Source organism: Podarcis gaigeae (genome assembly GCF_964106915.1).
Source record: "Podarcis gaigeae genome assembly, chromosome: 10".
Classification (NCBI taxonomy): Eukaryota; Metazoa; Chordata; class Lepidosauria; order Squamata; family Lacertidae; genus Podarcis; species Podarcis gaigeae.
Window position 1 is genome coordinate 24,951,713 of NC_139686.1, and position 14,883 is coordinate 24,966,595.

Genomic DNA, 14,883 nt, shown 5'->3' on the forward strand with positions numbered 1-14,883 from the left:
TGCAAAGAGGAGAAGGGCGAGCACACAAATTTCTGATTAATTTGTGATCACCCTGAGATTCTGTGAAGCAGTCCAGCGAGTTCTGTGACAACAAAAGTTGTAATGGCAGTCAAGTGCACCCAATGTATTATTTCTATTGAGCAGCAGCCATGGGGATTAAATGCACCTTTCAAGCAGTTGTCTTGAGGATCCCTTCCCCTTCATTCCTTCTCTTGCTGCACTTTCCACAGTTTAAATCAGTAGCAGGGTGGTCCAGGCAGAGCAGCGTTGTTTACTCCGCCTAAGTTTTAATTTATATATTTTTAAACTGTTGCTGTATCTGTATTTTCCCTGTTATACCTAATTGCAAATTCAAATGTATCCCTATCGTGTTTTATGACTTCCTTGATACTGTATGTGGGCTGGAACTGGTCTGTGACTGAAATAATAAAATTCATTTCTTTACTCGGCTTCATATATGCTTTTCTTTTAATGTTGACTGAGAGATAAGAGACAAAGCCGTAAGGATGACAAGCAAAGCAAAGCCTTCTCCCATCAGAGGAGATCAGGAGATGAACAGCAAAGTTTTTCAAAATCTCATAATTCCTTTTAAAAAGTTCAATTCAGACTGTCTCTCACTCACTCTCCCAATAATCAGCTCCCCTTTAAAAGGTTTAAAAAAGAATTTACTGTGAGGGTTCTGCCAAAGTTTTTTTTTTAAAAAAGTGAAGGGTTCTACTTCAAAAAGTGTGAGAAGTACTGACCTAAAGTTTAACTTTATTTTTAATTTTGTTTATTTAACAAAATGTATACACCCCTGTGGTGAAACCTCTAAGCAGTTTACAAGAGTTTGAATGGTTTGTTATTAAGCTTGCTTGTTTCAACTAACCTTAGTTAAGCTTAACCTCAATTTAGGATTCTGATGGCATTCTAAACTGTGATTAATCTAGAAATGAAGTGGAAGCTTCCAATTTCTTTGTGCTGTGCTGGAGTTGGGTGGCGGATGAATGCTCAGCTTCCAGGCTCACTGAGTCTTGTTCTGATAAACCATGATTTATCATTATATCTGAATGTAGTTTTAGAGATTAATTGATGTTCAGGATCCTGAGTTCTAATTGCTCAGATTCCCTTTTAGTGCATGCTGTTGCTCGGGTTCTTTATCAATTTGCAACTTTTTTTTACAGTACATGTTTAGTGCATTGCGGGATTGTGTACCAGCTATGATGCATTCAAGGCACTTGGAGTCCCATGAAATACTTTTGGAAAGCTATGACAAAGAAATCATGGATGTTTTAAACAAGGTGATAGTGAAAGCATTTTATTTACTTTGAATGATAGCAGTACAGCGCAATCTGAGAATATTTAAATCTGCCAGTGTTGAGGATTTCTGTTGGAATTCTCAAAATTCTTAAAGTTAATAGAGACTCACATTCTTTATTGCTCTGGTCTCATTTTTCCTCAATTATTCCTCTGCTTTAGGTTTATGCTAACGTTTGTTGAGTTGTGGTTATGTACTTGTATCATAATGTAGTGTTTATATAACACTCCATATTCTTATTTCCTATTCCGTTATCTCTCCTTTTTCCCTTTGCATCTTGTGTAGATTTAGCTTCAAAGGCAGGGCTTTAAAAACACACACAAATTAACATACATAATGTACTGTTTATATTTTAAGTGACCAACAGTCATCAAACTTTTGGGGAGAATGGCCACTATTTAGAGAGTGTGGGTTGTATCCAGTACTATCATTCTGTTTGTGCAACAGAACTTCCTCCTCCTCTCATCTGCAACCCCTTGTGCACCCTCAAAATCTGCTCCAGAGGGCTAGGGGATACTACTTTGTCTGTGTATCTATACATGCACAGAGTACGGTATATGCAATAACTCACTTTTTCATTCTAATGTTGAATTAAAAATAATCCAATTTAGTCCCCCATTGGAGAAGGAAAACCATCTTTTTGGATCTCCTGTTTCTTTGTAGAACTATTTTATTGGGGAATAAGTGTCTTGTGAAGATTAGTTTTTCACCCCATGAAATAGTGTTTGTTGTGACTTTTATTTGAGCAGCACCTCCTGGACAAACTATGCAAAGAAATAGAAAAGGACCTTCGCCTTTCTGTGCACACACACTTGAAACTAGATGACAGAAATCCCTTCAGAGTCGGAATGAAAGACCTTGCCCACTTCTTCACCTTGAACCCAATTCGTTTTTTCAATCGGTTCATAGATATCAAAGGTAGGCTTTACTTAATGTTCACTTTCAAAGCTTAATACTTTTTCTGTGAAGTAAAATTCATCCCTCCTGTCTCTTTCTCTCTGTACTTTTTTGAGGAAATCTGTCCTCAATATGCTTTTTTTTTTTTAAAAAAAAAATCTTTTTCTTAAGCTGTTTTTTTTTTAAAGTGTCCTCAATATGCTGATATGACCAGTGTAGCTCCAGCAGGTACTTTTACCCGAAGCATTTCTAATGTTACTTTATTTCGAGAGTTCTAAATAACGTTAGAGTTGGGATGAGTATATTTTCCTTCTCTTTTCCTCTTGCCCTTTTTTGTGAAAATGACTGTTCCTTTCACCCCCTCTTTTTGCAGCCTATGTGACACATTACCTAGACAAGACTTTCTACAACCTTACTACAGTAGCTCTGCATGACTGGGCCACCTATAGTGAGATGAGGAATTTAGCAACGCAGCGCTATGGTTTAACTATGACAGAAGCACATCTTCCTAGTCAGACTTTAGAACAGGTACATCATATTTATGCGAGTGTCTCTGTATTTTTTAAAAAACAGGATTTTGTGACTTGCTGAAGTACGGTACTTAATGCTTCTGGTGTTTTTGCTTTTTAAAAGTTTCAAATAACAGCACTTATTTGGATTATTTCCAGATGTGGTGTAGTTAAATTACCTACTGTTTTTTCAGGGCCTTGATGTTCTGGAAATTATGAGGAATATTCATGTATTTGTATCCCGTTACCTCTACAATCTCAATAATCAGGTGAGGGCAGAGGGTATGTCTAAACTTTAAAAAGCAAATCTTATTGCTGCTGATTTCTATTTAGTAGCTATTATAATTATATAGCAATTTTTTAATTGCAGATCTTCATTGAGAGAATCAGCAATAACAAGCATCTGAACACCATAAATATCAGGCACATTGCTAATTCAATTCGAACACATGGCACAGGAATCATGAACACAACTGTGAGTATTTTGTGTTATTCCCAGAACAGCTGCTGAGCTGGCATTTACTGACCTTTTATTTAAGACTGCATTGTGAACAGCACAAGCAATTGGAGGAAAGTGGTTTCACATGTTGTGTTAATTTGAGCACAAAGAGGACATCTGTGTATGTAAGAGGGGCAAATTTTAAAATACTCTGAGAAAAAAGATGAGATTAAACTATGAAACAAGCATTTTCATTTTTCCAGATTATGATAGTTCATAAGTTTGTGTTTCCAAGATGCCACTTAACAGTATTTTGCAATGATAATATAAGTATGCCAGCCCAGCTCGTTTCCTCTCTCCTTTCCACCTCGCCCTAGTGTGGCAATTTCCAGACAGTAAGCTGAGATGCAGTAGTGTGCAGTAAGGGGATGGGAGTATATTTACATTATCCTTGTTGTCTTCTTCTGCACAATTTTGAGGGGATAGTTATGATGTGTAAGCCCCAATTCCTGATGAGACTTTTCTCTCCCATGTCCTATTTAGGATTCTTTGTCCAGCTAAGAATGCCTTCTGCTGCTCACTTATTCACATAATAATTTCAGATTAACAAATGCTCAGAGTAGCAAAGCTTATTGACTTGGGTAGGACCGTGACATTATAAGTGAGCTATTGATGGTTCTGGGTCTTGGGACCAGTGTCACAAGTCATTGGGGAAATGTCTTCTAACGGGGGGTATCAGTCTTCTTCATACTGTACTTTTCCCTACTTTTCTTCAGGTAAATTTCACATACCAGTTTCTGAGAAAGAAATTTTATATCTTCAGCCAGTTCATGTATGACGAGCACATCAAATCCAGATTGATCAAAGATATCAGATTCTTCAGGGAAGTTAAAGATCAAAATGACCACAAGGTATGTTGTTTGTGAAACCATTGCTAAGAACTACAAGATTGAGAGTTGATTTCAATCTCTCTTGAGATAAACAGTACCCATTTAAATATAATTATAAAAGCCTGGTTTATATTTTCCTTCAACGCCACTCCCTTCTGATAGTGAGTTTGGCGGTGAATTCTGTCAGGATTGTATCCAAAATTGGGCCACTGGGAAACGAGGAGAAATCTTGGGGCTTGGAAAATCCTCAAATAGCCTAATGAATTCATTGGGTAACCACAGAATTACTCAATGATTGGAAAAGAAAAATGGAACATGGGGATAGAATCTGTGCTTGGAGGGAGGATCCACCTATTCACACACACCTGCTCATGTTAGGAGGGAGGATAAATTGTAGCATTTTGTTGCAGGTTCCATTTACTGGCCTAAATGCACAGAAGCAATATATGTCTAAAATATAGTTGTGCACCTCTCTTTAGCTGCAAAACTCGCATTTTGAATGTTCTAAAATGTTTTGCAAGGTAACAGATCTTACTAAATTGTGGTTCCAAGAGAGATGGATATTTGCTTTCAAACTGTACATATTTTGGTTTATATAGCATGCTAGGGGTTACTATTTCAGAAGAACAAAAGTGTTTGGGTGTTTGAAAAAATACAGTGGGGCTGACAAAGGCATTTCAAGTTACTTAATGTATTTCTTCAATCTTAAAATAATTTTTCTAGTACCCCTTTGAGAGAGCAGAGAAATTCAACCGAGGGATCAGAAAACTTGGAATTACACCCGATGGACAAAGTTACCTTGACCAGTTCAGGCAACTAATAAGTCAGATAGGTATGAAAATATATCGTAAACACTATATTGAGATACATTGCTAGAATCCAAAGAACTAGCAGGTGGGACTGGGCATACCTAATGGGCTTGTTTACATTGTTTCCTTGGAACAGCAGGTCCCATATTCTATCACTTGGGAAGTTCCCACAATTTCAAAAGTAGCTTGTCAAAGTTGGGGCAGGGTAGGTGTCCAAAAAACACAAGCTTCCATTGGCCCAAGGAAATAATTGTGTAGTTCAGGGGTGGCCAACTCCCAAGAGATAGCAATCTACCCCTGGGGGGGTTTCAGGTCAAAGTTGTTGAGCTTCTTTTAGGGAGGAAAGCCCCAATTTAGGGGTTTTTTGGGGAAAGAGGAACAGCCACTCACAAACAAACAGCCTCACTCAGTAGGCTCCATTGTCCGTTCTGCACATCATGCGACAATGGAGGGCGGGGCGAGGAGGCTAAGAAAAGGGACCCAGTGATTGACCGCAATCCACCAAAACCTCCCGGAGATCTACCAGTAGATTGCAATCAACCTGTCGGACATCCTTGGTGTAGTTCTTTCAGCCCTGAAACCTAAAATTCTGTTCACTTTATTAAATAATAAGCACAACCTGGCCAAACCAAGTATGTACTTTGAAGTCTAACAAATTGCAGTGGACTAGATTAACTAAACGCATTGGCTATACAGTGCTTATATCTTTCCAAATTAACATATGGAAAAATATGCACATTAGTCTTCACTATAACACATTCTGTACAGGGCACTACTTATGGTTGCCAGTGTATTGTCCCAATATGACTTGTTTATTTACAGATGAAATAGTATTGTGTGGGGGTGGAGAGGGGATGCAGCTTTATCAGATGTCTCCAACAGGTTTTAACTTTCTAGATGGACTTAGTGTCATTAAATTCTGAATGCTCGGTTACTTAATTTCAGGTACTTACGTTTCTTGTTGCCTATATATTTTATTTTTAAAGGGAATGCCATGGGCTACGTCCGAATGATAAGATCTGGTGGACTTCATTGCTGTAGTAGTGCAATTAGGTATGCAACCAAAGATTTCAGCTTGCTTGTCTATGCTTCTGTAAAGCAAAGTGGGGAACCTGTATCCCACAGACCACATGCACCTCTAACCTATTTTCATGCCCCCCCCCCCCCCCGGTCACTGCAGGCGCACTGTTGCACTGTGTACCATCTTATGGGAATCACCTCTTCCCGCATGAGGTGTGTGTGGATGTGAGAGAGACTGGCTGGCAGAGAACTGCAGTGCTGCAAACTCTGCATGTGTTTAGCTCTGGCTCCACCCACCACTAGCATGCAGGTTATGCTGAGGGAATCTGGCTCACAACAGAAAAAAAAGTTCCCCATCAGTGCTGTAAAGCCTTTGTAGCTCCTTTTGGTTCTGTTTTTCCTTTCTGTGGCATTCCTTGATGTTAATGCATGGGTATGGGTCCTGCAGTAGTGCGCATGTGTAGCACTGCTACATGCAGTAGTGTACAAGTTGAGGAACTGCGGAGTTGTTCTTGTTCCGTACCACAAGAGTACAGTGCTCACAATAAATTCTGCTAGTCTGTTCAGTAAATTTAATTTGCTTATTTTATATAAACATTTTTTCCTGATGAACTTGGTATTTGAAGGTTTTGAAGCAGGTCAGTAGGTATGCCTAAATAAGATGATGAGAAATGTGGTGAGGGGAAAGGACATAATACAGTCGTACTTTGGTTGTTGAATGCCCTGGAACTTGTACATTTTGCCTCCCGAACATCGTAAACCCTGGTTTGCTAATGTTCTTTCGGAACCCGAGCTTCCTGCAGCCAATCAGCAGCCGTGATTTAGTTTTCAAACATTTTGGAAGTCGAATGGACTTCTGGAACAGATTTCATTTGACTTCCAAGGTACGACTGTAGTCTTCTCAGATTTGGATACGGATACAGTTTTATTTCAGTCAAATCTGTGTGAGGTTATATATAGATTCAATGTAAAGTATTATGCAAGGCTATCCTCTCTGTAACTGAAAAATCTTGATAGTTTGCATACAGTATGTAATACTCTCCCCTCCCCCCAAATCATGCTCATCCCTGCCATATTCTTTTTTCCTCTTAGTTAGACTAGAAAGCCATTCCATGGGATTTGTGAGCCAGAGAATCAAGCAGTGTGGAGGTCAGGGTTCTTTTTTAGAAAGCAAACCTTTGGTCATAGTGTAAAAATAAAAGGAAGCTTGTGATAAAGATCTGAACAGAAGTAATGTAAGAAGTATGAAACTCAAGTTAGCATTTTTATACATAGCATGATATATAATTGTGAATGAATGAATCGCATATGAAACTTGTAGGTTTGTTCCTGATATTGAAGATATCATTAATTTTGAAGAACTTGTGAAAGAGGAAGGTCTTGCTGAAGAAACACAAAAAGCAGCCAGGTAACCTTACTTGATGCATCGACAAAATTCTTGCAGAAACTGTTCTTTTAAAAACCGCCTCAAAGCATTTTCAAGTGTATCTCTCTTTTATAGGCAACTGGATTCCGTACTTAGTGATCTCACACGCAATTCTGCAGAAGGCACAGAGTATTTCAAAATGCTTGTGGATGTGTTTGCTCCTGAGTTTCGCAGTTCAAAGAACATGCACCTACGCAACTTTTACATAATTGTTCCACCATTGGTTAGTTTTGATCTTTCTCGGTTGGTTTAAACAATAAGCCATTTAGTTACATGTGCAGGATGTGCTTGTGTTAAAACTGGTAATTTTTTGTAAGGTTGCTCTAAGTTTATTAAATCACCATATGAACTGCCCCCCCTCTAATAGGGTATGGGGGGGCGTGTTATATGCCATTGTTGTACTGATATCCATAAAAAGCATGTCCTTTTCATGTAGAAAGTTACAGGCTGAACCATTACCTGAAACCCTTTAACAAGGAATGCTAACATGGCTGGGAAATACTTGTGTCTGAATGAGCAGATGGACACCAAGTGACTGGCTAGATGAATTGTTAATTGGACTCTGATATTGATATAAATAATCTTGAATAACAAATATATTTTTTTAAATACTTCTGATCCCCCCCCCAAAAAAAATGCTTGAGGGGATTTGTGATATATATACATTTGGATAATGTTTAAATACTGCTCTAGAAGGAGCTGTAAATATCCAGACCGCTAGCAATTAATGTATGAGAACACTACATTTAGTCATGGGCAACCTTTGCTCCCCAAAACTCCCCATCTGAAAAATCTGGTGAGTAAAGCGGGCTATCAGTCTGGCCTGCAGGGGAAATCCTATTTGACTGACTGGTAGGATGAGCTCTGAATTTGAATGAATTAATGAAGACCTCTCCTCAAGTAATGGGATGACAGAAGAGTTCTGTCACCTGATATGCAGGGGAGCTAGGCAGTTACCTGATAACTTACTGCCTTTTGGAGCAACTTCTTGTGTCTTGTTTTTAGGCCCTCAACTTCATAGAGCATTCAATCAGCTGCAAGGAGAAGTTGAATAAGAAGAACAAAGCTGGTGCAGCTTTCACCGATGATGGTTTTGCCATGGGTGAGTTCAGGAACCATATTGAGTCTTCTTGCATGGATAACTATCATAAATTGCAGGTTTTGAGGTTTTATATGGAAGGGGCCATAGTTCAGTGGTAGACCACAAGTTGTGCATACAGAAAGTCCATGTTTAATCCCTGGTTTCTCCAGTCAAAAGGATCTGGGCTAGTGGAATTGTAAAAAGGATATATCTGCTTGAGATCTTGGAAAGTTACTGACAGTCAGAGAACTGTTCTAGGTGGTTCAAAAATCTGACATGTATGAAGTATCTTCATACGTGATCATATATAGCTCTCAGCTAAGTGTATTCAAAGTGCGCCCGACAAGATACAGAAAAGATGCATCCTTAGCTAGGTGGTCAGTGTGCGGTGGGGGGGGGGGTAGAGAATCGAGTTTTTCCCCATGGAGTTACCTCAATGGATGATGATGGAGTAGGCTTTGTTTTCTTCAATCTGTAATGGATTTCGGAAACATTCAAGTGCTTCTGGCAAATGTTTCACAGGTGAAGTTTCTTCTCTCACAAACAACTACACTCACTTGCTTAAGTGATCCCCAAAGCAGATTGGAGAGAGGATTTTGAAAAATTGGCCCCTTGCTACCCTTTTCAAATTTTCACCCTACTCTCTTCCCCTATGAGCAGAGATGCAAACTTGATTGTGAGCCTTCTGTGGGCAGAAAGCCAGCTTTTAAAAAAATGTAAATGAATAAATATTGACACGTACCACTATGTAAGCCTTGTATAACAAGCATACAACTCTGAAGACTTGTAGAGAGGGGGGGAAATTGAGCTGGTGAGAAAATGATTCTGATTTTAATGATCAAAGACCTGTTTGATGTACATGCGCAGAATACGTTTGTAAATTTTTACAGCTTTGAAGAAGGGGGTGCTTAACTTGAACGACTTGTTTTTTTGTTTTTGTTTTAATCTGTAGGTGTAGCTTACATTCTGAAGCTTTTGGACCAGTACCAAGAATTTGACTCTCTCCATTGGTTCCAGTCAGTTCGAGAGAAATACGTGAGAGAGATCAGAGCATTAGCAAAACAACAGAACGTTCAATCAGCTGTCCAAGATGAAAAGCTGCTACAGACTATGAACCTTACTCACAAGCGACTGGAAGTTTGCTTGCAGGTATCAGTCTCTGTCAGAGACCAGGGAAAGGTGGTGGGAGGCGCATATATATATAAATATTTAAGAACATAGAAATGCCAGACAGCAAACATGGCTCCTTTTTGGATAACTTTTCCCCCTAACAGCTTTCCCCCTAACATTTAATTAGTGGGCATCACACCTGAATCTACCCTTCGATGTAACTCTGTAAGCATGAAGAATAGGCTGCAGTTAGGCAGAGAGAGCGGCACCTTTACAACATCCAGCCAAATGCATGCTTTATTACTAGCTGATGATAAACTTAAAAATTTAGATTTGGAATTGGGGGTCCTCAACAAGTAAAGTGTGGGGATTCCAAATGAGAGAACCACTCATTTGGAAGGCTTGAGAACCACTGATTTTTGAGTAGAATTGAGGGGGACAGGAAATGGATTTTTACTGACGTGCTGCTTTTTAGGACAGTGACATTTGTAGCAGACGTTAAGTTTATGGGATTATAAATAGTTATTGTGGAAGGAAAGGTCTGCAGGATTTATTTATTGTTTTTATAAAAAAACAACCTGCAAAGACAAAGTGGAAATGGCCAAATTACTAGTAGTGTGTCAGGTATGAAGCAAACTTTGATTTGAAAGTGTAGTTCTGCCTTACCCTGTATTTGATCAATAAAAAACCAGTGCAATTGATAGTGCAGATAAAAATCAGGAAGCACTGTAATTGTTATTTAGGGGGCTTCTGGTGTCAGTGAACTTTAATCAGGTACTGTGAAGTTTCTCTTTCTGTGGCATGCTAAGACTTGCTGAGAATTTCTTTAATTTTTCATAGGAGTTTGAACTGCTTTATTTCTCACTAAGCAGCGCAAGGATCTTTTTTAGAGCCGATAAAACTGCAGCAGAAGAAAATCAAGAGAAAAAAGACAGAGGTTAGTAAAAAAATAAATCTTCTAGTCTCTGGGAAAGTCATGTTTGTGGTTAAAAACAAAAGCATGGTAAAAGCAGTGCTGAGAATATAAAATTCTTGTGACGTTCTACCTCTTTTGTATTTCAGAAGAACCTGGAAAAACAAGCAATGGGGAGCTGTCCAACTCTAGTTCTGCAGATCCTGTTGTGAAATGAGAGCCTTGGTATGCCTTTTGGTTCTGTACGATGTAATTATGCAGCCCCAAATTTGTAAAAGTGTACTGGTGATCACTGAGAATAACAATCACGCTTAAGCTGAAATAACTCCCTGTGTTCTGCAGATCTTTTGGCGGTCTTGGAAAAATGTTCATTTCTTTAAACTGCTCCCACGCTGCCAGGGATAATATCACACTGGTATTTAGCACTGTGGTATTGGTCCCTCCACAATGTGATTCCTGATTACTAATCTGAGGAAGTGGTGTTAGCCTGGACCAAGCAGATTTGGGGGGGGGGGGGGAATAGTGCAGAACAGGAAGAAAACTGGTGGATATTGGCATGATATTTTAAACAGACTTTATACATGTTTATATAGTTTAAATTCCATTAATATTTCATTGCTTTTTAATCAATTCTGTCTGTAATCCACCTTGAGTCCCCTCAGGGAATAAGGTGATATATTCAGAAATATATCATCATCATCATCAGAGTGGCTTTTAAGATAAATATCTGCTGTACCAAAATTGCTAGTTCGAGCAAAAAGGAAAGAAGCAAAACTAGCAGGTAATTGGTGCAGCCCTAGTTAGACAGAATGAAGTGTTTACCTGCTATAGCTTCCTTCCTGGTTTGTAAGGAATCACCATTGTATTTGCCATCTCTTATTGCAAAGGAAGTTAATATGAATTGTTGGAGCTGCTTAACATGTTAAAATACGAACAGAATATGCAATACATCTTCAACTCTTTTTTTGCTTTGTTTTATAGACATATAGAGCAATGGTGATTTGTTGAAACAGAAGGGACCAAACTGGCATGGAACTTTTCACCTTCTGAATCTGATAGTGACCCAGAAGTGCCATGAACTGTAGAGTAACCCATACTCTCACAACTAAAAAAAATAATTACAATTCATCCTTTCTGTTGACATTTCACTGCAGTCTGTTCTTTAGCCTAATGTATGATTTTTGTCAGGGAGATTTGGTGTCTTATTTTGATTCAGTTCAATAACTTAAAAAAAAAATCTTTTGCATTTGATTTAATCACAACCTTGACATTGCAGTTGCTGCTTAATTCTGTCTGTATTCACTTCAGCACTAATGTCCCCATTTAAAAATCTGTCATGGTTCATAGACCTTTGGAATCCAAAGAACATGCCAACTTAGAGGGCCAGTCTCTGTCTTTCAGAGACTGACACTGTACAAACATGTAAATTTAAGGCACTTCTCTGTTATAATAAACATTCATTGCCATTTCTGCTTTTTTGGCCTTTGATTTGGGAATCCTTAGTTTAGAGAATCCCATGTGCCTGAATTGTGCAGTGCTAACCAAACTAACATGGTCTTGGTGACTCATAAAAACAAACATCTGTAGCCTTCATTGGGGTCTAAACTCATGTACATGCTCTGCTTCTGTGAATATATACATATGTACAGTCCTATGGCTTTCTTTGTGAATATAGAATGGTAGTTAACTGCACTCTGAACATTTTTCATCATGTAAACCAATTTAATAGATGAACAGTTTTAAGTCTTTAATTGGACTTCCAGTTTACATTTTATTTTTTTTGAGCAAGTAGTAATACATTCCTTCTGGTGCCATGGCATAGGATCTTATACTTCATCACACTGTTATGTACATGTGATGGGTTAAAATTGTGAATACCTGCAGCTATGTTAAAAGCAAAAACAGCGGCACTAAAAAGATACCGAGGTACTATTTTTCCTTTACCCTTCCCACCTTTAAATGCTGTTTTCAAACATGAAAGCAACACCTATGGCCACTTTTTCATAGGCTCAGTTTGCAAAAGCCAGAAATAAAGGGAAGTCTTCTTTTCAAATTCTTACGCATGGTTGAATTGTCAGGATCTTCCTCTTCATGAATTAACAGGATGTTGACCTAAAAGCCTCTTCCTCTAACAAAAGTCTAAGTGAAGAACAAACCCCAGGAGCAAACATTTCGTAGGCTTAAAATGACTGTTAATAATAAGCTTATCTAGCCTAGCAGGAGTGGTAAAATGGGTCAATACAGCAATGCTATCATAATACTTTTTGACTGTGCACGTGTATTTTTGAGTCCTGCTACATGTTGTCATTGAAGTAAATTTGACGAGTCCCATCTGATTCAGTAGGTTCAAATTCTCAGGAAGGAAGGGGACCAAATATTAACATGTCTTGCTCTAAATCATTTTGCAAAACCATTTTGTTTCATTATCTCAGGTTTCTTTTGTTCTGTTTGATATTCTGTACATACTGTTAATAAATGTAACTTTGGAAAGTGGATTTATTTTACTTCGTGTGTACAGAGTCTGAGACTGGTTTTAGTTTTCATAAAGCAGCTAAAAAGTTGCATCTTTCAGATGGCATATTGACACCAGAAGAAGAGCCTGAAATTTTATAGTGCAAATGCTATAGGAATAGTTGTTAGAATATTTATGTCCTCTTTTCTGAAGCCAGGACAAGTTAAGCAACCACAGTTCCAAACATTCACACCATTCAGTTTAGTTCAAATAAGACTTTACTCTAGCATTATTGCTAAATAGTTGCATTGCAAAATGTGGACCCTGTTTGTTAACATCAAAACATATTTTAACATCAAAAATATCCACCAGGGTTGGGGAATCAGGTGAACTTCATTAGATCTGGCTCTGTTCTTGAATGTTACTTGAATTTAAGATAATAAACCCAGAACTTCTCCCACTACAGTACTGCTCAGCCCAGAAGCATCAATGTCACACTGGTAAGATCATACAGACAATATTCAGCTTAGATTGGTCCTTGTATGGAGAGCCATGCAGCCTTGATATCTGCTTTCATTTCTAAGTCGCACAAGTGCATCTCAGGCTGCCTCCATCTAGGTTAGAACAACCAGCCCCACACTGAACTGAGCTTACTCTTGAGCAAGCCTCCTTTGTGTTAAACCTAGAAGGGCACTAACTCAACCTTGTAGATCAGTATGAAAAAGAAAATATTTAGTTGGCTCATGTGAGAGGCTGAGATGTATGAGGAGGTTAATGCAAGTAGCTGCTAGTCTACCTGCCACCTCATTCTAGGGCAGAGTGCCTGCTTTATTGAATCTACAAGTATGCAAAAATGGTAGGCACTTAAGAGAGATATTATCTAGAGTAAGCTTTCAGTATTAAAGTATAAAAATAGATAATAGGAAAGTGATTTATCAAATAGATCTGTAAACAGCCTAGCTCAAAATAGTGTTCCTGTTATCCCTCTCAGAAGTACAACAGAGCCTAAAAACTTCACACGGAAGCACACACATTTAACTATCACTGGTAGCAATCAGTAAGTGACCATGTTGGGAAAGAATTTCAAAGATTGTCAGTTTACCACACCAGAAATCCAGACCAAGCTCTCCACATGCTATCTCTTAAGTACTCACATTAGATAGTTGAGAGAGTGTGGGCTATTATGTGCAACACCACTGCTACTTTTTTAAAAAATACAGCTTATGCTTCTGATTCCTCCTGCCCATCTCCCTGTACTGTGTTGTCCTCTTCTGACTGCTCATTCAAGAGCACGAACTTCCCATCATTGGTTAGTGGCACAGATGACATTAACTGAGCTAGTGCTTCCGGATCCTATAATGAAACACAATGAGAGTCAGTGGAATAGTTATCCAGTTATCTGTCATCAGGGGCCTCAGTTGTTCTCAGCAACCTAATTCATTGCCTGCTTTTAAAACAACACTAGATCACACTGCTTAAATGAGTTCTAAGTCAAGATGATAAAAACAGTGAATTGACAAGACTAGATTAAAGCAAGCTTCATTCCACAACAAGGATCCTTGTGTGCTTTGGATTGGCTATATAGTATGCTGCAAAAACAAAGTTGAAATTGCAGCTCATTTTCAATGTGCCGACACCCAGGCACACCATCTGTGTGGGGCTGTGCCCCCCCCCCCCAATTCTGTGGCAGCTGCACAGCACAGGTGCACATGGCATGGTGATATCGCGCAGCTCTGGGCCCCTTCCATTGCAGGGGCAAGGTGACGTACCTGCCAACACCTATTTATAGCTAAAATGGTATTTGTAAACTCTTTACCCTACTGAGTTGAGATTGTGAGCTTTATGGGTACAACATGCTCTGCTAGTCAACATGTACTTGAAAAATGCAGAGAAACTAATAGTTAAGTCCTTTGTCATTCAATTTATGTTTAAATGCATTTTATTTAATGTTGGTGCAGAAACTTGCATTTCTCAATATGTACAGGAAGACCTGAAATGGATCCAAACAAGTAACAGTAGAAGAAAACCCCCAGACGGTTA

The 14,883-nt window shown here is 38.7% G+C and overlaps 2 protein-coding genes across 8 annotated transcripts in view; one reads left to right on the plus strand and one right to left on the minus strand.

The window, feature by feature from the left end:
* WASHC4 (WASH complex subunit 4) overlaps positions 1–12,886 on the plus strand; it is a 41,456-nt gene extending 28,570 nt beyond the window's left edge. For 2 of the 6 annotated variants that reach the window (XM_083700015.1, XM_083700011.1), the window contains exons 20-34: positions 1,164–1,280; positions 2,047–2,215; positions 2,568–2,722; positions 2,898–2,972; positions 3,074–3,178; positions 3,919–4,053; positions 4,756–4,864; positions 5,828–5,894; positions 7,183–7,269; positions 7,363–7,510; positions 8,293–8,389; positions 9,321–9,517; positions 10,319–10,415; positions 10,541–10,616; positions 11,373–12,886. In XM_083700015.1, coding sequence (XP_083556141.1) covers positions 1,164–1,280; positions 2,047–2,215; positions 2,568–2,722; positions 2,898–2,972; positions 3,074–3,178; positions 3,919–4,053; positions 4,756–4,864; positions 5,828–5,894; positions 7,183–7,269; positions 7,363–7,510; positions 8,293–8,389; positions 9,321–9,517; positions 10,319–10,415; positions 10,541–10,608 — 1,626 coding nt within the window. In that variant the 3' untranslated portion in view covers positions 10,609–10,616; positions 11,373–12,886. Of the gene's footprint in view, positions 1–1,163; positions 1,281–2,046; positions 2,216–2,567; positions 2,723–2,897; positions 2,973–3,073; positions 3,179–3,918; positions 4,054–4,755; positions 4,865–5,827; positions 5,995–6,664; positions 7,270–7,362; positions 7,511–8,292; positions 8,390–9,320; positions 9,518–10,318; positions 10,416–10,540; positions 10,629–11,372 lie in introns of all 6 variants that reach the window. The other 4 variants (XR_014555564.1, XM_083700012.1, XM_083700014.1 and 1 more) reach the window with 4 other exon arrangements.
* Positions 12,161–14,883, minus strand: part of APPL2 (adaptor protein, phosphotyrosine interacting with PH domain and leucine zipper 2) — a 28,903-nt gene continuing 26,180 nt past the window's right edge. For both annotated transcript variants that reach the window (XM_083700251.1, XM_083700250.1), the window contains exon 21: positions 12,161–14,196. In XM_083700251.1, coding sequence (XP_083556377.1) covers positions 14,065–14,196 — 132 coding nt within the window. In that variant the 3' untranslated portion in view covers positions 12,161–14,064. The remainder of the gene's footprint in view (positions 14,197–14,883) is intronic.